Source organism: Sceloporus occidentalis, unplaced genomic scaffold (assembly GCF_023333645.1).
Source record: "Sceloporus occidentalis isolate IW3139 unplaced genomic scaffold, rSceOcc1.0.p SCAF_138, whole genome shotgun sequence".
In the NCBI taxonomy this organism is placed as follows: Eukaryota; Metazoa; Chordata; class Lepidosauria; order Squamata; family Phrynosomatidae; genus Sceloporus; species Sceloporus occidentalis.
The window spans coordinates 1,915,444-1,938,399 of NW_028317118.1; the positions used below are offsets into that span (position 1 = coordinate 1,915,444).

Genomic DNA, 22,956 nt, shown 5'->3' on the forward strand with positions numbered 1-22,956 from the left:
ATTGCACAATTTTCACTCAACTTTCACGTGATTTTCGCTGTTTAAACCCCTGATTTTCCCTGTGTAATGAAGTCCTATGCCTCTGGTTCGACTCGAGGGTGGCTAACAACAACAGGTTCAGAGAAACCAGTAAAAGGCCACTAAGTAGAACTGAAACTTCCTGGCCCAATAATAGCAGGGAACCAAGTATGGAAGAAATGTCCTTTAAGAAAATCTTTCCCACTCTTTTCAAAGTCTATAAACTTTGATTGCCTTTACTAAAACTTTTTTTAGGTTTCTGCCAGCTTTATGGCTTCATTATACACTCAGTCGGCTGAACCCAAGCTGTTTTGCAGCCTGAAGCAGAGAGGCAAATGGCACCCCCTCCCCAACTTAAGGTGTTTAGTATTCAAAACCAGGCAAGTTGGCAGGTGAGGTGTAAAAAAAAAAGGGAGGGGACCCACAGGGACATTTGCTCCCTCCTGGATGTAAAATAATAATAGTAACCACAATATGTTAAACAGTGAGGCAGTGTGGCACAGTGGTTTGAGCGTTGGGCTATGACTCAGGGTTCAAATTCAAGCTTGGCCATGTAAACTCACCTTGGGCAAGTCACATGCTCTCAGCCTCAAGGGATGACAATGGCAAGCCCCCTCTGAACAAACGTTGCCAAGAAAACCCCATGACAGGTTCACTTTTGGGTTGTCGTAAGTTGGAATCAACTTGAAAGCTCACAAGAACAATACCAGAGTTAAACAACTAACTATTTTCTGCCCTTTCAGGACACTCCAGGGCGCTGCACTAGTTTTAACTATTTTACCGTATCATTTATAAAACACTGTCCTCTCAAGCAGACCTATGGCAAACTCACATTTCCATTCTGCAGCCAGAGGACTTCAGCAGATTGATGGAGGAAAACCTACAGTAAATCACACAACAGACCAACAGCAGAGTAGAGAATTATGCACATGATGCAGTGATTCAGGGCAGACAAGGTGAGAACAGAGCACCAGGAGCTCTTGAATCCTCTCTATGGTTAGCTGCAATCTTCATAGTAAATGAGGTCGAAATGACTCTTCCCAGCAACAATGTGAGCTATTCCTTGTATAATGATAGCATTTTGGCTGCCTTGGTCTTTGAATGGCAATTAAAACCCATAAGTTTACAAAATTCTTGCTCCTAGAAATGTAAATGTCTAGAACTGATGATCTGGTTAGACTCCAATGTCAGCGTATTTGAATTCTTCAAGCTATCAGGATTGCCATGACAAGCATGAACACTTCAAAATTTACCACTCCATCCATACTTACTCCCACAATAACTAATTGGGTCTAAGAGTAGCTTACGGCTATGGCTCTCTATGAAACGTGCATCCCTTACCAAGGAATCTGAACAGATGGCTTTGGATTTTGGACTCTTTTGCTTTTGGCTGCAACCACTATCCTCCTGCCACTCTTTCACATTCCAAGTAGGATAAAAAGAGTCACTGCTCCACATAGGATCAAAGATCGCTTCAGGTGGAAAGAATTTACAACCTCTCAATAGGCTTGCAACAGAAATCTGGAGCCAGAGCCACTGAACAAGGCAGTGACAGGGATATCTGTTTCTGCAGCATCCTTGGCTTGCTCATTTATTACTTTCCCTACATGGCCTTTTAAGAGCCATTCTCCATATTTACCTCCATTCACATGACAATGCTCCCAATGACCTAGGTATGATGAATTCTCTTTCCTCCTACCCATCAAAAAGGCATTTGCAAAGAAACGGTCACTGCATATCCATTTTCTAATTCAAATGGCTTGTGCATGGAAACCTTTTCATCACATAGAAGCCCTGACATTTCTTACTGAGGGGAAACTAAAGAAAAAGGCAGGCAGGGGTAAATACACTTTGCAAACTCTATTACACAAATTACTAAACCAGCAAAACTCTTACTAGCCTGCCCACCACCACTGAATATATGATGTAAAAAAACAAACAAACTGGAATTGGAATTGGAATTCTCACTAGGACTGGGAAATACCCCACCATTCACACACTTGCCTTTCCCTGAGGCTGAGAGTATGTGACTTGCCCAAGGTCAGCCAGTGGGTTTAATGGATGAGCCGGAACTCGAATCCAAACACTGGCTTTTACCATTTACAATTATGACAAGGTTAACAATAATAAGCAAATCACAAGAGCAACCCAGGCTAGATTTTTCCCAGCCAGTCGGCAACTATACTCCAAATGAACGAACAGCTAATCGAAGCCTTGGACTGTCCGCATGTTTTCTTTTCTCCTCTGCCCCCTTATGAAATATTTCCTCTTGCTTCACCTATGCAGTGTGTGGTTGAGTAAGGGCCTCTTTGTTCAATAAAAGATGGAAGCAGCATACCAAAAAAACGTATTTGCCCTTCAGGCATGTTGTTCCCAAATTAATGTTATGTGGTAAGAAAAATAATAATAATTTTAAAAGATATGATTTAATGGATGGGGGAGGAAAGTTAAACAGCAAGGTTGACTGGTTTGTGCTGTTTAATTTAGTGGCGTGTTGCCTTCCAATACCCTGTGGATTCTATTAAAAAGCTTACTGGAGGGGAGACAATTCATAATCCCATAAGTACTTCTCCCCCAAACAAATCTGTTTTTTGATAAACACAAGGAAAGGTACAGACGCTTTGATGGAGCAATTTCAAAAGAGTCTTAAACCAAGAAGCGGTGGCAGGGGGTCTCCTTGGCTTAAACCAGTAAGGGAGGCATTTGCCCTGAATACCTTGACTTATGGCTAGACTCCCCCGCACCTCTGTCCTCATTATATTTATTTCTATGTCATAAATTTTATTGATTTGTGTATGGATACGGGTGAGCTTTTTTAAAATGTCTACCCTTGTAGCCAAAAGTTGCACCAAAGACCTTTGAGCAGAAGAAAATATGGATCAATAGGAAATTTTCGTTGAGACGTAAATGAAATTCATGAAAAGCAAACCAAGACAACACAAACAAACAACATGCAACCAGTTAAAAATCCCTTCAGCAACAAAAGATGTCCAATGTCAATGGTCTGAATAAAAATAAAATAAAATGCCTTTGCCTGACAACAGTAGGATGAGAAAGAAGGAGTCAAATGGGGCTCCCTTGGCAAGGAAATGAAGACTCGGCTGGCAGAGCATGGCCTGAAGCCTGATCCTAATGTACAATGGTCCCTCCACATTTGCTGGGGGCTAGGGGTGAAGAGCCCCATGAATGTGGGAAAAACACAAATAAAAAAACACTATTCTTTTTACCTGAGGGAACACCTCTCTAGAGATCTCCAGATCCTCCAGTGCAATGCTATGGTCAACTTCTGGCAGAGTTGCATTGGAGGACCTAGAGATTCCTAGAGAGAACATATGATTCAAAACTGCAAATAATTAAATCCGCAAAAGTAAAAGCTGCAAATATGGAGGGCTAACTGTATTTTGTATTGGTGGGTACATGCCATACCTAGGCATAGATCTTTCAGTTCCACTAGCTGAAGTATCATCATAATGCCTTTTTGGATCAAGAAGTACGGGGTGGGGGGGAGTGTCAGTAAACTATCTAAGGCAAGGAGCTCTCCTTCCTAACCTTAGAGCAGAGGGGTGCAAACTCCAAGGTGCCACAGACCAGTTTTGATCTTGGGCTACAGTACCATTCTCAAATAAACCGGCAAAGGATGGTTCCACCTTGCTTTTAAAAAGCATTGCTATTTCCTGCAGGCTTCCAGGAGTAATAATTGGAGGAGAGTTGGGCATCATATGTTGGCATGAAACTGCATGTTGCCCACAGGTCACAGGCTGCCCATCTCTGCCGAAGCATTATTCATACCAAGTGCACGCTGAGCAGAAAAAATCCCAGCTATAAGCTTGAGGTTAAATAAGCACGGGAGTGATAAAAGCCACTGAGAACACCGTCGAGTTCTGTCCTTTTCTTGTGCTTCAGTGGGACAAGACCAAAAGTGGAGAAATTGCCCTCCGAAGCTCAGGAAAAGGAGGTGCTTCATATCAAAGGCTCCTTGGTTAATTATTGAATCGTTTGCTTGTCCTATCTCCCCCAGGGCGGCTGAATTTCAAGGTGGAAGTCTTACTGATCTATTATTCTCTTTTCTGTTGCACAAAGTGTAACTTCTTAACACACTTCATATTAGAAAAACTCAGGAATTCTTTGAAGGGAACAGTAACAAACCCAACCAAACTTTTTCTCCTCCCTCTTCCACCAAATACATAGGCAGACCGAAGGAAAGGCACATAGCACCCAACTCTAGAATCTTAGGGGTATCTGGGGAAAATTAGGACTTGGAGTAACAACAACAACAAAAAAGATGAAATGATAGACCAAGCAAGAACCACATGTCAAAGGTGGGAGACTTCACCTTGGCAGGGAGGAATCAACAAGCAATCTGTCATATTGCATGAAAAGTAATTAACATGGTTTTCCACATCATTTGCATGAATGTTTCAGAGCTCCTTGGTATCTGCTGGGGTTTGGTTCCTGGACCCTCTGTAGATATCAAAATCTGGAGATGCTCAAGTCTCATTAAATACAGTGTTGTACTAAAATGGTGCCTCTTATACAAAATGGCAAAATCAAAATCTGCTTTAGGAATTTATATATTTTTTGAATATTTTTCAAATCGTGGATGGTTGACTCCATGGATAAGGAATCCAGGGATATGGACAGCCAACTGGACTGTGCTGTTATACCACAGGGCAGTTGCTCCTAAGCTAGGGTCCCCAGATGCTGCTGGACTTCAGTTGCCAGAAGCCTCTGATAGTATGGTCAAGGTCTGGGCATTCTGGCAGCAGTAGTCCAAACATCCAGGCACCAAAGTTACCTGTAGAAGCTGTCCTTCATGAGGATTGTTTCCGCAAGTACAGTCAGCCCTTGATTTTGCCATTAGGGACACCATTTTACTATGGCATTGTGCTTAATGGGACTTGAGCATCCATGGATTTTGGTATCCATGGGGAGTCCTGGAAGTGAACCACTGCAGATACCAAGGGCCCAGTGAGACATTCTTTACTAAGCAGTCAGTCAGCTGGGGCTAGGTGGCTTCTCACCATCCCTGACCAATTCAGAGAGGGCACTACCAGTTTCTTTAAGAAAGTTCTGCAGATGTTTTGGGCTTCAGCTCCCAGAATTCCTGACTGTTGGCCAAGCTAGTTGGGGCTTCTGGGGACTGAAGTCCAAAACACTTGGAGAGCCGAAGTCTGGGAATCACTGCTTTAGGGCAAGGTTCAACCATCTATACACATATATCCATACACAAATACACCGTCATACACCTTGAGAGTCTCTGATCAACAATGCCCTGTTCCTCCTTCAAGATGCTTGGTTTAAGAAGATCCTGGTCCTCCTCCAATAAGATAGTGGCATGACACCCCATGAAAGCTAAATTAGAAGGTGGTTAAAAATCATGTGGAGATATGTTCAGCATAGAGGCTTCATTCCACTTTCATGGAAAAGTGCAAGAATTAAAGTGGCATTAGAGCAGCATTAGCATTTGCAGAAAGGAACTATTTAACATTCAAATGCCAATGGTGCCCATTGCTTCCATGGGGCCCCTATGCCAAGCTCAGCTCCAGCTGTCTCCACCTCTGCCTGGCACATGCAGAGCTAGTGGGCAGTGTAAACAGATCTGTACCCGATCACCATGGAGATGTAAATTCCCATCTAAATTCGCAATCATGCCTTCCCTCTTTAAAGTGGGGAAAGAAGGCCCAACTTCTCACCAGGGGACCCAACAGAAACGCTTCTTCCCACAATCTCTGCTCCTTGTGGCAGAAATGCCACAGTAGTAATTAACATTAATTACATCTACCTGTGGAGCGCAAAGGGCCAAAGCTCTTGAATAATTGCAGCAAAAGCACAGTCGCATTTACTAAGTGGGCAATGGCAGAAGGGCAGGCGGAGAATGCAGAAGATATTCTAAACCATATTAAAAAAAAAATCCTTCTAACACTGTCCTTCCCAGATATTGAACATAAACCTGGGAAATCCATGGATTTTGATATCCACAGGGCATCATGGAACAAAACCCCAGCAGATACCAAGGACCCACTTGGTACATACATGCGGTACTGGGTCTCAAACTACATATTCCTCTTCCCCATATCTACTGACTAGAGCAGCGTTTCCCAAACTTTGGTCCTACAGGTGTTTTAAATTTCATCTCCCAGAAGCTCTAGCCAGTTTGGCCAACAATCAGGAATTCTGGGGGCTGAAGTCCAAAACATCTGGAGGACCAAAGTTTGGGAAACAATGGACTAGAGGAAGCAGTCAGACACACCCCAGTTTTAAACTAAGTCCCCTGCTATGTTCAGACTTGGGGACCTCTGGCTAGTTCAAACCTGATTAGTCCAAACAAGCCAGGATCTCAAACCATGGTTTGACTTGTTTGGATTAACCAGAGTTTAAAACAAACATCCGAACTGGCTGCTGTGTCATTTCCCACTGCTTATTTTGCAAAAAGCAGGGGAACAGAACTGAAGGTAATGGCCTGGAGTTTACAACAATAAAATGCCTAGATTCCAGCTGTTAGTCATAATGCCAAAGTCTGGAACATTAGTCCAAGAAAGAATCTCTAGGCTTTTTGAATTCCATGGTCTGTAATCGTCAACAGAATGGCAGTCTGGAAAACAGATGAGCCCGAGAGGAAGCACTGGTAATAGAAAAAGTGCCTTATGACTTCCTTGGGTCTTTTTAAGCATTACATGGGCACTTAGTTAGCAATCACCAACCAGCATCAAGCCAGAAACACAAATACTAATTGGAAGGTCCTGGCGCATGTTGCTCCAAAGACCCAGCACTGGGCCATTTAGAAATAAACCAAAGGACTTCAGTTTGTAAAAGTGTAATTAAATCGTCATCTCTGCTGAAAAAGAAATCAGATGAAGTGGTTGTGAAGACATTTGAATACACATACACCAAAAGGTGCACACAAAATAAACCCTTGCTTATAATTCAATAAGCAAGTATATTCATCGCTCCTGGCCTGGTTTTCTGCTGGAGAACAAACAGCACATGGGCAGATTCGGGTACCATCTTTAAGAACGCCACTGAAATGGGAAAAAAGAAGCAGGAAAACCACTAGTCAATCTATGAGTAACATGTGTAGTGGTTTGAGCTATGACTTGAGATCAGGGTTCAAATCCCCGCTCGGCTATGGAAACCTACTTGACCTTGGGCAAATCACAATTTCTCAGCTTCAGGGGATGGCATTAAGCAAACAATAAAAATATGACCACAGATGATTTACCTAGTTTTAAAGTAGACAATGAAGACACTGAAATAGTTCAAGATTTTCTATATCTTGGGTCAGTCATTAATGGAGACTGCAGACAAGAAATCCTAAGGAAGCTAGGATGTGGAAGAGCACCTATGAAGGAACCAGGCAAGCTCCTGAAGTATAAAGGTATGCCATTGAATACTGACGTTAGGATTGTCCGTGCCATCATATTTCCCATTTCTATGTATGACCTTGAAAGCTGGACAGTGAAGGAAGCTGACAGGAAGAAAATAAACTCTTTTGAAATGTGGTGCTGGAGAAGAGTTCTACGGATACCCTGGACTACTAAAAAGACAAATATAGTGGGCCCTTGGTATCCGCTGAGGTTTGGTTCCAGGGATACCAAAATCTGTGGATGCTCAAGTCCCATTAAATAAAATGGCATAGCAAAAATGTGTTCCTTATACAAAATGGCAAAATCAATTCTATTTGGAAATTATATTTTTGAGTATTTTCAAGCCATGGATGGTTGACTCTGTGAATAAAGAATAGGCCCTAGAGCAAATCAAGCCTGAACTCTCCCTAGAAGCCAAGATGACTGAACAGAGGCTGTCATACTTTGGCCACATCATGAGAAGACACGACTCCCTAGAAAACACAATAATGCTTGGTAAAGCAGAAGGCAGTAGGGAAAGAGGAAGATCTCATTCCAGATGGATAGATTCAGTCAAGGAATCTGCAAGACCTGAGCAGGGCTGTTGTTGACATGACTTGGAGGTCTTTCATTCATGGGGTCGCCAGAAACCAAAGTCAACTTGATGGCAGTTAACAACAACAAATAACCTCTACCAGCTTAGAACCCATTCTGAGTAATGGCTTCAGACCAAGGGTATTCCTTGCTCTAGCGTCTTCCACACCTCTAACTCCCGGTTTTGCCCTTAACTCCTTAATCTCAAATTCTGGCTCCAGATTCCTGTTCCCCCTCCAAATGCTGCCTATGGCTTGAAGTCCCAAATCTTTTGGTAGTACACCAGGCATGGGGTCTCACTCACATTAAATACTGCCTCCCCTTGAATTTTTCTCTGTACTCAAATTAGAGTACACAATGGGAAGCAGGCAAAACAGCAATGAGAGCATCTGCATAACTCTGTGTGCGCACACACAGAGACACACACTCCAACAAATCCTCTCCTTATAATGTGGAAATTATGATCCTGAAACACTAATGGATTCAAGAAAGTTTCGGTGGCTGCCTCCTGAAAATCATTAAGTCCTATTAGAGTAAATTAACCTCCACTCTTCCACCAAGTAGCTTCTGGGTCCTTTCCAGACCTCTTTCCTTTCTGTATAGCAAGCAATGAGTGCTCAGTTGGACGCTGGAGAGTCAAAATGCACCTCAGTATTTGTTTTCTCTTCTCTCGATTAATTTAGCTTAATAAACTCCACGGCCTAGAGGGGATTCTCCTCTCGCAACTGTTGGTGCCATGGGCTCGCCTCACACTCATTGTAAATTAAGGTAGCCTGACCTAAAGTGTCAGTGTCCCACTGGAAGTAGGGAGTAGAGATGTCTCGCCAAACGGAAGAGAAGCAAGAGGGCTCAAAGGCCCCCTCTTGCAATTAGCAGCTGGAAATGCTTGATCACCTTCCGCCCAAAGTGGCACTCCTAGCGCTTCACTTGAATGCACCTGAAACGTTTAATTACAGAGAAGAAAAAGACAACAAGAGTTGGAGAGAGAAGACGTAAGACTCTTTCCACAGGCACATGGACGCCCAAGCCTCTAATTAAAAGGTGGCATCACATCGGGCCCCGGGGATAAGCCACAAGGGGAGAAAAGACAATCCAAATCGTACAGAGAGACAAGGGGAGAGGAATCTCTGTTAGGAATTATGCCAGGATTTCGTGCTTTGTGGAAGGATTGAGTGCTTTGCTGTCCCTTGGGAGTCCTGAAGCCACACTGTGATAGGTTCCTCCTGGGGTTTCCAGAATCAGAAAGAACTTGAAGGCATACAACAATAAACAACAATGAGCATTAAGATACAGAAGGAAAGATTTTCCAGGTCAGGCCAACAATCCATTTAGGTTACAACCCTGCTTCTTGCAGAAAAAGGTATTCGGAGTGGATGAAAGCAAACAGTCTGATTTTTGTGTCCCCGCCCCTTCTTGCAAATGATGTTCAGGGGCAGAACTTACTCTCAAAGGGGGGTTATAACTCCTTCCCCATGGAGAACAAGATAGATGGATAGATCCTTGCAACAAGATGCAAGGGAAATATAAAAGAAAACAGATTGCTAGCTTTCAGAAATGATTGTCAGAAGGAAAAGAAAAATAATGGCTGGGGAGGATGGGGCTGGAGTAGCTGTAAGGTGTTCAGCCTTCTCCTCATTGTACAATAGATCATTACAAGGACTGGAACCCGTCTCCTTCAAGGTGCCACATTTTGGACTTAATGAGCTGGCAACCCTATCAAATGTACCCAAGTGTGCAGCACTGCCACACACTCACACGTGGCTAATGTGCTGCTGCTTTTCTTCTCATTAGAGACAAAGCGATTCGTGAAATTGAAGGCAAGGACTTCATTGCCTTGGATCCCATCTTGAGATAATGGCGCAGGAACTGAGAAAGAAAAGACCATAGGACGATTCTCAAGGTGCGACTCAGATTTATAATAGCACCATGGGGATGGGGTGCTTTCCCATTTGGATCCCCATGACTTCCAAACTTTGCACCTTCTGTTGCAATAGCAAGATCACTTCAAACAGGAGGAGTTGCATCTCTGTGGTTACAGCATGCACATTTCTTTAGCAGTTGCCTTTAATGTCCCTAACTCAAGGTAACTCAGTGAGCTGGTGTGGTGCAGCGGATTAAAGTTGGAACAATTATTAAGGAAGGTCAAAGTAGAAAGTGCAAAGGCAGGCTTAACGCTGAAGAAAGCATTAAGAAGTACCATTTTCTTTCTTTTTCTTTTTTTGAAAAAAAACAAAACAAAAATAAGGATCACAGAGGAACCACATACATTCAACCTAGACAATGAGGAAACAGAAATAGTCAAAGAGTTTCCATATCTTGGATCAAACATCAGGTCAGGAAAGAGACTGCAGTCAAGAAATCAGAAGAAGACTAGGAATCGGAAGGGTAACCATGAAAGAACTAGAAAAGATCCTAAAGAATAAAGATATGCAACTGAGCACCAAAGTTAGAATTGTACAAGCCATTGCATTTCCCCATCACCACATACGGGTGCAAGCGCTAGACAGTGAAGACAGTGGATAAGAAGAAAACCAACTAATTTGAGATGTGGTGCTGGAGAAGAGTTCTGAGGATACCATGGACATCCAAAAAGACAAACAAAAGAGTCCTTGAACAGATTACACATGAAATTTCCTTGGAAGCCAAGATGATGAAGTTGAGGTTGTCATACTTCGGCCACATCATGAGAAGGCACGACTCATTACAAAAGGCAAGGATGCTAGGAAATTTGGAGGGAAATGGAAAGTGAGGAAGACCACATGCTAGATGAATGGACTCCATTGGATGGGTATGGATTTACAGACCTAAGCAGAGCAGTGAAGAATAGGGGGGCTTAGAGATATCTCATCCACAGGATCACCATGAATCGGGGTCAACTCTAAGGCAGTTAAGAACAACAAAACAACTTGGGAGATAAAGAAACAAGGCCACACTGAACTATCAAATTCATTGACTGATCTTGGGCCAATCATTCACTATCTGCTGGCTTCCCTTACATGGTTGATATTGTCATCCACTGTTGCTGTCCTCCAGCCATAGGTATTCAGAGGTACACTAGGCTGAAACCTGGAAGCTGTTCCCTTTAAATTTAGCTTTTATTTATTTGCTTATAGAATGTGTCTTCTGCTCTTGAACTGTCAGAGCAGCTTATGTATCAGTAAAAACCAAGAGAAGATAGCCATTGCCCTAAGGCTATGTTTACAGTATTTATATTTTTTTTGGGGGGGGGGGGGGATACATGATACGAAAGAAAAAGGGAATGAAGTGGGGAAAGGAAAAAAAGAAAGCTCAGGCACAAGTTGTTAATGTTCTGAGTAGTGATTGGCAGCTAAATGGAATCTATGTTCAGAGGATGAAAAGCTCTTGCTGTGATGGGTTTTGTGTCATTGGTGTTTTTGGCAGACTTCGAAGAAGTGAAGTCAAGGGTAACCTGAGTCAGACTTTTAAAGAGAGGTCAGCTACACCACTTAGGTACAATGGCCTCAGGTAAGCAGTTAGCATTTTATGTGTATCTGAAGAACCAGATATTTTGTGATTTGTCTGCAGTCTGAAGAGAGAGAACTGGCACAGCCGCATTGCTGGGACTCTTTGAATTTTTGGAAATAACCTTGCACTCTCTTTGACAGAGTTCTACGCATACCCTTCTCTGGACAGGGCTATATTCCTATGTACTTTGGATTCCTTTAAAGAAAGCAAGGGGGAAAAAACTCAAAAGCGTAAGGCACAAATACCCCCAAGCTGATTTTTCAAGGTATAATGAAGCCAGTAGAAATCAGAAGGGAACCAAAGGCTGAAAGGAGGGAGGGAAAAACAAAGCTGCAATCTATACGTAGCCCAACCATTCTTGTCAGCAGAAGAGACAACTATAGCAAAACCCATGTGGGGATATAAGTGGAAAATATATAAAACCCACAACTCTGTAAGCAAACACAATGCCGGATACATCCTGATAACTATACTTGGAGAACAGGGGTGGAGAACATGTGGCCCTTTGGATCTTTTTGGACTCCAACATCCATCAGCCCTACTCCATCATAGCTAATGATGAGGGCTGATGGGAGCTGCAGTCCTACAACATTTGGAAGGTCACACATTCCCCTCTCAGGTGCTGTACAGGAGGTTTTGTTCCTGCTTCGTAAGAGTTAAGAGCTCCTCTGCTTCTCATTTCTGTATTCCATTATTGCTCTAGCCAGAGGCCATTAAAAAACAGTTTAAGTATGATCATCATAGTGCCACAATGCTAATAATATAGTTTAATATACCATGTCAGACACAGACACCATTCCATTAATTAAGACAAAAGTATAGCTCATAAGCTGAGCTAGGTCCTGCACAGCCCATAGTATACTTTATTGATTGAAAATATTTGTCTTACCTTCAAGGGCAGCCCAAGACAGTTTGATGTCTAAGGAAAAGGTCAGAAACATCCCCCTCTCCTTCCCACATCATGAAGCCAACTGGGATGGGACCCTAATCTTAGTGTAACACTGGTAAAGGGACAATGTCCTCTTCTGGCCCCAGAGCCAGCCAGCTAAAATAAGGGTGAAGGAGAGGACAGGCAATAGACAGAGCTGTTTTCTGCCAGGAAGTAACTTCAGATCCCAGTATTCTTGACCATTGGTCATGGGGCTTTTGGAATTTGAAGCCCAAAACAGCTGGAGGGCCAAAGGTTGAGAACCACTGGTGTAGATATTGACCTAGATGGACCAATGATCTCAATATCAATCTCAATTTATACCATGTAGCTTCCCAAATTTAGAAGATAGACTGTGTGTATAAATTGAGGAGGAAAAGGAAGAGGAGAGACCCAGGGAAATTCTCGTCTCCATTTCATCTGAGAGAGCAAGAGAGATCTCTTCAGTTACTTCCTTGTTACGATGCAAAATATATACATTTATACATATGCACTATACTAATGATATCTAATTGATAGACAATACACCAACAAATTCATATAACATACAACTACTTACAGCATTTCTGTGATTCATGATGCCTACACCACCAAGACTACAGCATGAAATGGCATGCAACTAAACCCAGAACAAGAGGTAAATAAGTGCCTGTGATAATTGATAATGCTTGCCATCTGTTAAGCATGGAAATTAGGCAGGAAAGGCAAAGTGTTCCATTAAAGCAAAACTTCTACATTCACACAGATATTCTTAACAAACTTTTAAGATCTTGTTATACATTCATACATGTTCTTAAAGAAAACAACTAAAATCTTGTTTTGTCATTTAGGCCATAAGGAAAGGTGGTATTCCTTATGGCCTGAATGACAAATAAGAGAGTAGAATTTCCTGGGGTCTCCAGTCCTACTATTCCTCATCCTTGATTTATACACACCGTTTATCTTCTACATGATAAATCCAGCAAGCAGGGATTTGTAGCTTTACAATAAGGGGAGACTTATCTGTTTAAGAATTCTCGGACTCCCCAAGACAGCTTCCCATTTGGACATTGTTATTGGGTACCTCCCACAGACTTGTTACAAGTTGGACTTTTTATTGTTCACTGTTTGGTTTAATAACTATATTGGCAATTTATGTTCCCTATATATGTTCTCTAACATAGAGCCTTGCTACTTGCTCATGTAAAAGCATACCTTTTATAGCTGTATATGTTGCTTACCTGTTTCATGTTTTGTCACACTCTCCGACCAACACCAAAACAGACTTATGAGGAAACTATATCCTTCCTATGTACACATGCTGGGCCACAAAGTTTGCACCATTTCTCCCTCTTACAAAACAGAGAAAGGGAAATGATGCAACCTGAGTACTCAATGGTATGAAGAGTTATCAGTGGGGCAAGCTATTATTATGGTGGAGGTCCAATAGTCACCAGTTTTATACTGGTAAATTTTCAAGGGTCAGCACTCATTGTGATGATCCAAACAGCTACACCTCCAAGGAAAAACCAAATTGGAAGCCGATCTTTCTTCGACCATATCAACCAACAAATTCTAGCAGTTTTCATCTCCACTAGAAGCAGGTTAAGTTAACAACTTAACTTCCCATTCAAGTCCAAACCACTTCCAAATACTTTCTGTTTTAATGGAAATAGACCAGACTACACTGTTACCAGGAAAATCCATCCGACTCCCCCACATACTGTGAAGATCACAAGTAAGCCTAAGAGGGAGATGGAAAGTTTTTGGAGGGATGATAGATGGCATCATTCTCATATAGTCCCTGCTTTTTGACCCTGTGATCCCTTGCTTCACTAACCATCTGATTCACATACAGCTTGTCTGCTTATTTCAACACCACCGACACTGTGGCTGTAGGCACTGGGGCTCAATATTCCTTATAATAACTGTATATCACGCCTATCTTATCTCTGTTTTACAGCCAGTGGGTTGAAGCTCAGTGATAGCAGCTTTGATAACAGAACCTCAATCCATTCCAGGTTGAGTCACTTCTCAGTTTATGAACTTCTACTGGATCTCAGATCCACTCATTGCACATGTTTGAGACCTACAAGGTTTCCTCATCTCTGCAATACACGTTTCCACTTACTTAGGTGTGTGAGCCTCCTCCACCCGATTGCCTAGCTGGAATTCATGGGATTTGCTGCGATGTAAAGCCGTGAAGCCTGGGAACAGGTGGATCAGTTTTCGAGATGAGGGCGGTGGTGTGCCTGGTGGTTTCACCTTGTTCCTCCTCCGGATTGGTGGGGTGCCAGGTGGAGTCATGGTGGTGACAATATTTGGGGTGCGTGGTGGAGTACGGGCAGCATGCCTCTGACGTGGGGAGGGGGGCAAGGAACGGTGGCCAGATTCCAGTGGGGGACACAGCCCTGGAAAGCCTTCCACAGTCAGTCTCTCCACATGAGTATACGCCGGTCCATGTGACAAGGTCGGGTGGCAGTAATGCTGAATGCACTTTGACTGAGCTTTGGGGCTTGGAGAAAGATGAGTTCGGATCCACTGCATGGTTTCCGTTTGGCACATGGGGTTATTCTCCTTGCCGGTCTCAGTTGTTGTTGGCCACTGAATGGTCCAGTCTTGCTTGGAAAGACTACCTCCTGTTAAAAACAAGAACAATCAGATATTGGAAACAAAGCTTGTAGAAGTGACTATGTGCTACCAGGACAAGGGTGAGCAACTCTGGTGTTCCCCACTACCAACCTACAATTTCCGTTGCCACCGCCAAGTCTTTCTAAAATTCAGGAGCAGATATACTTTTAGGCTGCTTTTCGGGTTTAAAAAAAGATTGTATGGTTTGTTTCAAAAGAAACCTGTATTTTCTGTAGGCTTCTGGAGTAAGAGTCTCCTTCAGAACAAGACCCATGCTACCTGGACAGCTTGTTCTGAGCAAAAAATATAGATTAAGAGTACTTCTGTTGCCAAACTGGATAGCAGCAGGAGGTCTGTGTAGCATGGTTGGGGGATACATGAGTTCTGTGGGCCATTTGCTTACCACTAGGGATCCACAGACCTGTTTGTGTGTTTGTTCTTCAAGTATTTCTGTATCCCTTCTCATCCTACCTATTGTACCTATTGGTACAATGGGTAAAACATTTAAAGCATGAAATAAAAACTGTCAAAAACAGTTTAAAACCACTCCTTCAAATAATTTCCTTGAGAGGGAGCTCCACAGTCAAGAGTGCTGCCACAGAAGCCTGCTTTTCACCACCATGACAGTCACTCTGTAGTCCCAGTCTAGACCAGAGTCCCTTCATCTGTTATCTCCTTTTGTAAAGCCATAGCAATCAGCCACTGTATTACAGAAAATGCATTTTCACTCAGCACCTCTGAGTCCATCAGACATTTTCAAAAGAACAGAAGAAGAATGGTGATGGACCAAATCCAAAGGCTAATCTATCATCATCCTGATTCCCCCAGTGGCCAGCCAAATGTCTCTGGGAAACCTACAAGCAGGACACAAGTGCAATAATTCTCTCCTACTTCTACTCCCTACCAACTGGTGTGCACTGCCTCTAATCCTGGAGGTGAAATATAGCCATCATGACTAGGAGTCACTGATAGCTTTATCCTCTTGCATCAATCTGTCCAATGCTGCTTCAGAGTTCTCCTAAACAACATCCCGAGGTTTCTAATGAGGACTCTATTCTCCTTCCAAGTCCTTCATTTTGCCTATGGGTCCCCCACCACCACCACCACCAGTGACAAAGGCAAGAACTCTAATGGCATCCTTGCCAGCATCCTCCATAATATCCTAGACCTAGTCGTGTTCCTGAACATTATCTTAGGGGGGAAGTAGAAGTGTCCTGGTACAAGAAAATAAATAAATGCCTGCTTTTTTGTTGTTGTTGAAAATCTTACAGAGCAGCCTTTCTTTTTTCTGGAGTGGGGAAGTGGAAGAGAGAAGAAAAGGTTGGGAAAGTTTATCAGAAGAAAAAATATCTGGGGGAAAATTTTGTCCTCCCTTCACCCTTTCTTTCTCTTGCCATCTCTTCTCTTCTTTCTCTCAATGCACCCATTCGTAGACACACTCACTGCTACTCTGGTGTCTGGTAAGGAAAGGAACATAGGGAGTTTCACTTCATTACCAAAAATGTTATTTGATGCAGTTAATAGAACTCGCCTCTCCACACATATAGAGGATCCAAGCTCTTCACTCCTGACGCTTTTGATCTGACTTTTCTAACAACTCATGAATGTTAAAAAAAAAAAAGAAGACGATGAAGAAGTAATATTTGCCTTCTAAAAAGAAGCTGGTAACTACCCCGACTCCTCCTTTTTATCCCATTTTGGGTTATTAATTGATAGCCTAGTTATCTCGGCATCCTTTTCAAGGAAATCAATTTATTTCCACCTCTTGAGAAGGGTGAGGAAAGGAAAGAGTATGAGCTGCAGAACAGAAAGGGAGAGAAGTTGATTAAAATGAGGTTTCTTTTTTAAAAAAAGAAAGAAAGAAATGTGAGGGGAGGAAGTATCTTCCAAATTGTTCCCTCTAAAGCTGATGAAAGGAGGGGGAAATCAGCCCAAAGGAGAAATGTCTGGCTCATACATTTTGGTGCCGTCAAGACAGAACTTTGAGGTAAAAGGCCAGGGCTCTATTCAGCAACAGGGGTAAGGAGAGAGGGCAGAAATGCAGCAGGGTTGCTTTACCACATTTTGAAAGGAGTGAAAAAATAATATCTAAGGAGCCATTGCACCAACATCATTGCCCAGAGTCTAAAATGATCTAACCTCTCTTTGTCTCAAGTGCAAAATATGGAGAGAAGGAGTTCCCCAAAAGACAGCAGAGGCCTGGTTTGAAAAGGCAGAAACAGAACACATGGAGAGCTGGAAGGAAGAGATGTGAAAGATTTAACAGATCAGTGACTGCCCCAAAGGAAAAGACATAGCAGCCATGAGAGAAAATCTTGAAAAGAAGTTGTAATTAATTTGTTCAGGAAGGTGACAGACATCCTCAGAACTGGACATTCTCACAGCCCTGTAACCCACAGATCAGAAGAAATTGGGAAGCAAACCTAGGCCTCTAGCATGGAACATGGGGATAGCTAATGGTTGACTTGTGGAAATATACATTTTTGTATGCTCTTCAAACTCTTTGCAAACTGCTTGGTGAGTTGTTTCCTCCTGTTTCCAGATTGTGTATGTATATATATGTATAGTGTGTGTGTGTATGAGAGAGCTATACACCAGAGTACAAAGGTGGTCACAGACAGTCTTACAGAACCTTGGATATTTCAGGGAACAGATGACTTATTACAACAATCAACCACTTATTGCAAGGATAAACAATCTGGTGCTCTCCAGATGCTTTCGATTACAATTCCCATCAAGCTGCCCAGTGGTCAGGGAGATGGAAAGGTGCCTGCCTCTCCTTTATTGCATCGGTTGTCATGTGCCTCTTCTAATGAATTCACGAAGACATCTATTCCGATCATAGAAGACAAACTATTCTGTTTATATTGCATGCCTGACAGTACAATGCGACAATTCCTTCTGCACCGGGGAATGTAATGAACCATATTTGTGGACTTCATGGTTTCAGGATAATGGTAGGGAAGATGGAATTAAGGTAAGATAAGATAGATGGAAAAAAGAGTTGAAGGGAGCATGTAATGACAGTTTGAGGGAATGGGAATTGTCTCCATTGAAAACTGAAAGAAGAAGAGGGAAGGAGGGATTTGGTGGGAATGGATTTAGGGCAGAAATGGGGAGAAGGAAGACCAGGATCTGCTTGGTTACATTTAGAGCAAGAATGTGAAGGGAGCTGCTCTCCATGGCACATAGGACCTTCCCAGTGATCCATCAGACCACAGAAAGCAACCAGAAGGAGAAGAGATGGAGTAGAAGGAGGAAGATTGTGATGTAATAACCTGATAAACAATCCCAAAAGAGAAACACTCAGGTAGTTATGGGTCAACAGCATATGTTCCTCTCAGGAAAATGCCATCCAGCCCTGAAAGTGGTAATTACCACTATTCCATTTTACTAATTAATTATGATTGATGGGTTACTAAACATAGCAACTGAGTGGAATGTGTCCAACCAAGCAACCAGGATGGGCCTCTCTAACATTACTGTCCAATCTGGGGCTATTAAGTCCCTCAATCCAGGCTCCAGGCATGTCCTTGCTGTTCCCTGTATCCATCTATCCGCTATTTATTTTGATGACTATGTCATTAGATGATTGATGAGCCCCTTCATAAGAATCACTTGATGCTTATCCTGGTGCGTCATGCCTAAAAATATCCAGGTAGAGTCTGGGAAGCCCATTTTAAAACTGACATAAAATTCACACAAAAGCATGCATGATGCCTTTCAGAGACTTGGCAGCAGTGGTATTGTTGAGGCGTCACCTTGCCAGAGTTGCTGCATTCAGATTTGGCATCATACTATGGTTTCCTGTCAAACCACTTTTGCAGATGTTCTCAATGCTTCTTGCTATATCCTTGAAAAGCCAAAGCAAACAGTAAAAGACAGATGTGTCTGCTTTGGTGTGACCGTTGTGGAGGCCTAACCAACATTATTCACGACAATAACAAGGGTGGGAAAATTTTGGACTTCTGCTCCTGGAAACACCAGCCAGCACGGCTAATGATATGAGACTTTGAGAGTTGTAGATCAAAACAACAGGTAAACTAAAAATTCCCCACTCTTGCTGTATGCCATGAACAATGTTGGATAGGCCACATGTCCAGCTTGTACTATCCTTCTCTCTTAAGGGAGATGTGGCTCAGTAGTGGAGCATACATTTTGCCCACAAAAGGCCCCAGGTTCAATTTCCCCTGAAAGTATAATCAGCTTTCCTATTTAATTTATTTATTTGATTAATTAGATCAAATGAGCTTTACATAACTGTAATTGCTTATTATGGTTGTCTGGGGAAGGGATGAAGAAGCAGGTTTCCTTAACATGTTCCTGTGAAATGTATTTTACAAAACTGAGAAATGAAGATTTTTCTTCTAAGAAAAGAAGCCTCTTCCAGCAGGACTGTCTAGGAAAGCTTCAATCTGAAATGCTGGAGAGCTGCTGACAGTTCCTAGGCTAGATAGACCTACAGTGTTATATTTAATAAGACACTCTTAATTGTTTATATGCTTTATTGGGAAGGAATGTACTGTAGTTCAGTGACAGAGCAGAGGCTCTGCATGCAGAAGGTCCCAGGTTCTATTCCTATTTTCCCCCCCAGTAGGACTGGAAAGGTTTCCAGTTTGAAAGCTTGAACAGTCTCTTCAAGCTAGAGGAGACAAGGCTAAACTTAATGGACCGGAGGTTTAGCTCAGTACGAGGCTGCTTCTGAAGTTTCTTACTGAAAAGAAGAACCATAGCTCAGTGGCAAGAAACATACTTTGCAAGAAGAAGGACACAGGTTTTCACATTCTCCAGCCACCCTCCTCCTGCCACAACCATTATAGCTTGTGACTGCTGGTAAAATTTTAATTTACTTGTTGACTTTCCCCTATTAAGCATGTTAAAGGATTTCTCTCTCTCTTCCCCCAGAGACTAGAGAAGCCAGGACTACTAAGTGAATCTTACTGACAGTAGAATGGAGGCAGATAAGAGAAAGTCCATCTTCAGAGAGTGTAGAATTCCATTTATGGGAGTCACTGCCACAAAACCAGTGCTATATGGCTTTAGACTATACAAATCAATTTGTGAAGGGGAAGGAAAGTCTATCATAGATGCTAAACAGGACCTTCATATTTAGCAGTTCATTTCATCTTTCCTCCAAAGAGGTCAAAACAATGTACGTGGCTTTTCTTCCTCCATCTTATTCTCACTACAGTCACCAAGTGAGTTTCATGGCTGAGTGGAGATGACAATGCAGGTCTTCCTATTCCTAGTCTATCAGTTTACCCTCTCCGCCATGCCACTTCTCTTAGGTCAGAGGCATAAGACAGATCAGGAGGGCTATTTTTTTCATGCTTTAAGTTTTAGTATCAGTGCTTTACTTGTCCTCCAAGCTTGTGTCCAGCTCTGTGCGGAGAGACCTTCCTAGCTGGTGGCCATTGCTGCATACTTTCCTTCTCATGCAAGTTGCAACCCATAAGTGTTTACAGTGATCCTCTTGTAGGCTTATCCAAATTCCTCAGGTAGCCAGAATAAGATCTTTCAAGGTAACACTCTTGCCCCCCCACACACACCCTTTTATACAACATTGTGACAAGTCTCCAAGCACTTTTTAGCTTTCTTCCCTGACAACAAACACAATGTTACTAGGGCAACCTGGAATTTTAAAGGAAAGGAAAAGTAGAAAATGTCATGAAATGGCTGCTGCTCACTGCAACTTCCAAGCTGCATCCAACCTTCAGGGAAGGAAAAATGTCTTAGCTCTTGCCGGTCAATAGACCTTGAACGGGGAGCCGGGCAGCTTCTGTGTAACAGACAAGATAGCTAGGCTCCATCCATCAACTCAAATGGAATATGGTAGGAGAGAGAAATCTGTTTTCCATATTTTAATATGTTCCAAATAAAGATTTGTAATAATGAAACAACCAGTAATAACTTGCTCATGGAAAACTGCACAGAATGTCATGTTAAGACATTGGCTGGACAAAGTTTGGTGATCAGTGCTAACTGAGAACCTAACCTTCTGAGCTAGTTTTGGCAAGGGTCAAAATAAAAGAAGATACTTTTGCTGAAATCTGGTCGCCGTTGCTATTGTCATCTTCTCAGGGACCTCCAATAAATTAAGTAAAGTTTTCGAAGAGTATCTGGCAATAATTTCCACATGTTCATCCTTATTTTGCTTTTTTAAAAATAATCAAGCTTAAGCAAATTGTACTGTTTTAGATAGAACTTCTCATCCTCTTTTTTTCTGTTTCCTTTTCCTAGTTTTCTGTTTCCTGTTTTCTTTCATTTTGGATTTTTTTCTCTTTATTCAAATGTTTATTATAACATTACTTTTTAGAATTTGCAGAAATGTTATGTGTGTAAAGAAGGACTGAGCTCACTACTCTTATGTTAGTTTGCTTTATTTGTGCTTGCATATTCATATTAAAGGGTTTTCAAATAAAAGCCATTTGAATATGAGCCAGCCTAATTTACACTTCGCAAACTAATACACAAAGTAGAACAAATTAAATCCTATGGCTTTTTGTACATAAGAACATAGGGAGAGCTGTGCTGGATCAAACCACAGACGTATCTATGCCAGGTTTCTATTCCTAAGTGGCCAATGAGATGCCTATGGGAAGCCTACAAGCTGGGCATGAGTAACTGCACCCTTCTGCTCATGTTCCCCTTCAAGTGATGTACAGGGACACTGCCTCTGGTATTGGAGGGAATAAATCATGTCTAATAGCTATTGATAGTCCCATCTGCTATGGTTTTGTCCAATCGTCTTCTAAAACCATCCAATCTGCTGGATGCTACCGCATCTTATGGTCACAGTTCTCACAGTTTAACTGTGCCCTTCCCTGAGAAGAGGACAGATTTTGGCTGAACGTTAGGAGAAACTTTTCGTTTTGATTGCTTTCTTTTATTTACACTCCAATTTATTTATTTTCTGCCCCCTTCCAAAAAAAAGCAAAGGCACTTGAGAAGCTAACGATAATAAAATATAGAAAAGAAATCTCCATTACAACAGTGCATAAAAGAAAGTGTGCTGAAAGCAGTTTGAAACACAACTATAAAAGCCATTGCCAACAACCAAGCAAGTAGACCACCTCCAAAAGAGATCAGCTTACACTCCAAAGGTCTACCGCAGTAAAATGTCTCGGCCTAAAAGCAGGGGTGTCACTAGGAGGGTGTGAGGATCGAACCGGATGATACCTCAGAGGGGACTCAACACCTGATGGGGTGGTCACTCACTGGCCGTCCCAAGACACACACACACACCCGCCATCCTCCTCCATCACTGTCACAATTGCCTCTCTTTCCTTTCTGGCCAACAGCCCTGCCTAATCTAGAAGGGACTGCCAGGCAACAGCAGCACTTTTCCCAGATGCTTGCCACACCATTGCTCACTTTGTCCTCCTGCTGCCTTGCCCTGCACAGGGCAAGGCAGTGGGTAGGAATGGAGGGCAAGGCAGTCCACTGTGGCTGCTGGTAGGGGTGGGGTACTGCTGCCACCACCTAAAAGCTCTTTCTGGGTCTGGCAAAACTGCTGACCAGATGGTAAAGGGAGGTGATGATGGCAGTGGCTGCCATGCACTCTTTACCTTCTGGGGGAAGAATCCTTGGCCGCCATTTCTGCCGCCACCACTAGTACCTCCCTTTCCTTGTCTGGCCAGCAGCCCTCTCAGACCCTAAAGGGGGTGCCAGGTGGCAACAGCACCTCCCCACCCCACCCCCACTGGCAGCAGCAGTTAGACAGCTGAGGTGCCCTGGTTGGCACATGGGTAGTTGTGAGGTATGCCAGAGAGTTTGGCTGGGGCAGGGAGAGTGGGTAAGGTGGTCAGGAGGAAGAGGGTGGGTGGCAAGCAGCCCTCCCTGCCTCCTATTGCTTCTCCTTCCACTGCCCTCCCATCCCATTCTCTCCCATGTGATACTGTTCAGGACATCAGGACAAGTGGAACTGCGGCAATGGCAGTGTCAGCGTTCTCCTCCTCTTCCATATCCTTCCCTCCC

At 42.8% G+C, this 22,956-nt stretch overlaps 1 protein-coding gene across 1 annotated transcript in view; it reads right to left on the bottom strand.

The window, feature by feature from the left end:
- Positions 1–22,956, bottom strand: part of LOC149281166 (kinase suppressor of Ras 2-like) — a 168,605-nt gene that overhangs the window by 89,784 nt on the left and 55,865 nt on the right. The window contains exon 5 of the mRNA XM_089499589.1: positions 14,480–14,987. Within this exon, the coding sequence (XP_089355715.1) occupies positions 14,480–14,987 (508 nt within the window). The remainder of the gene's footprint in view (positions 1–14,479; positions 14,988–22,956) is intronic.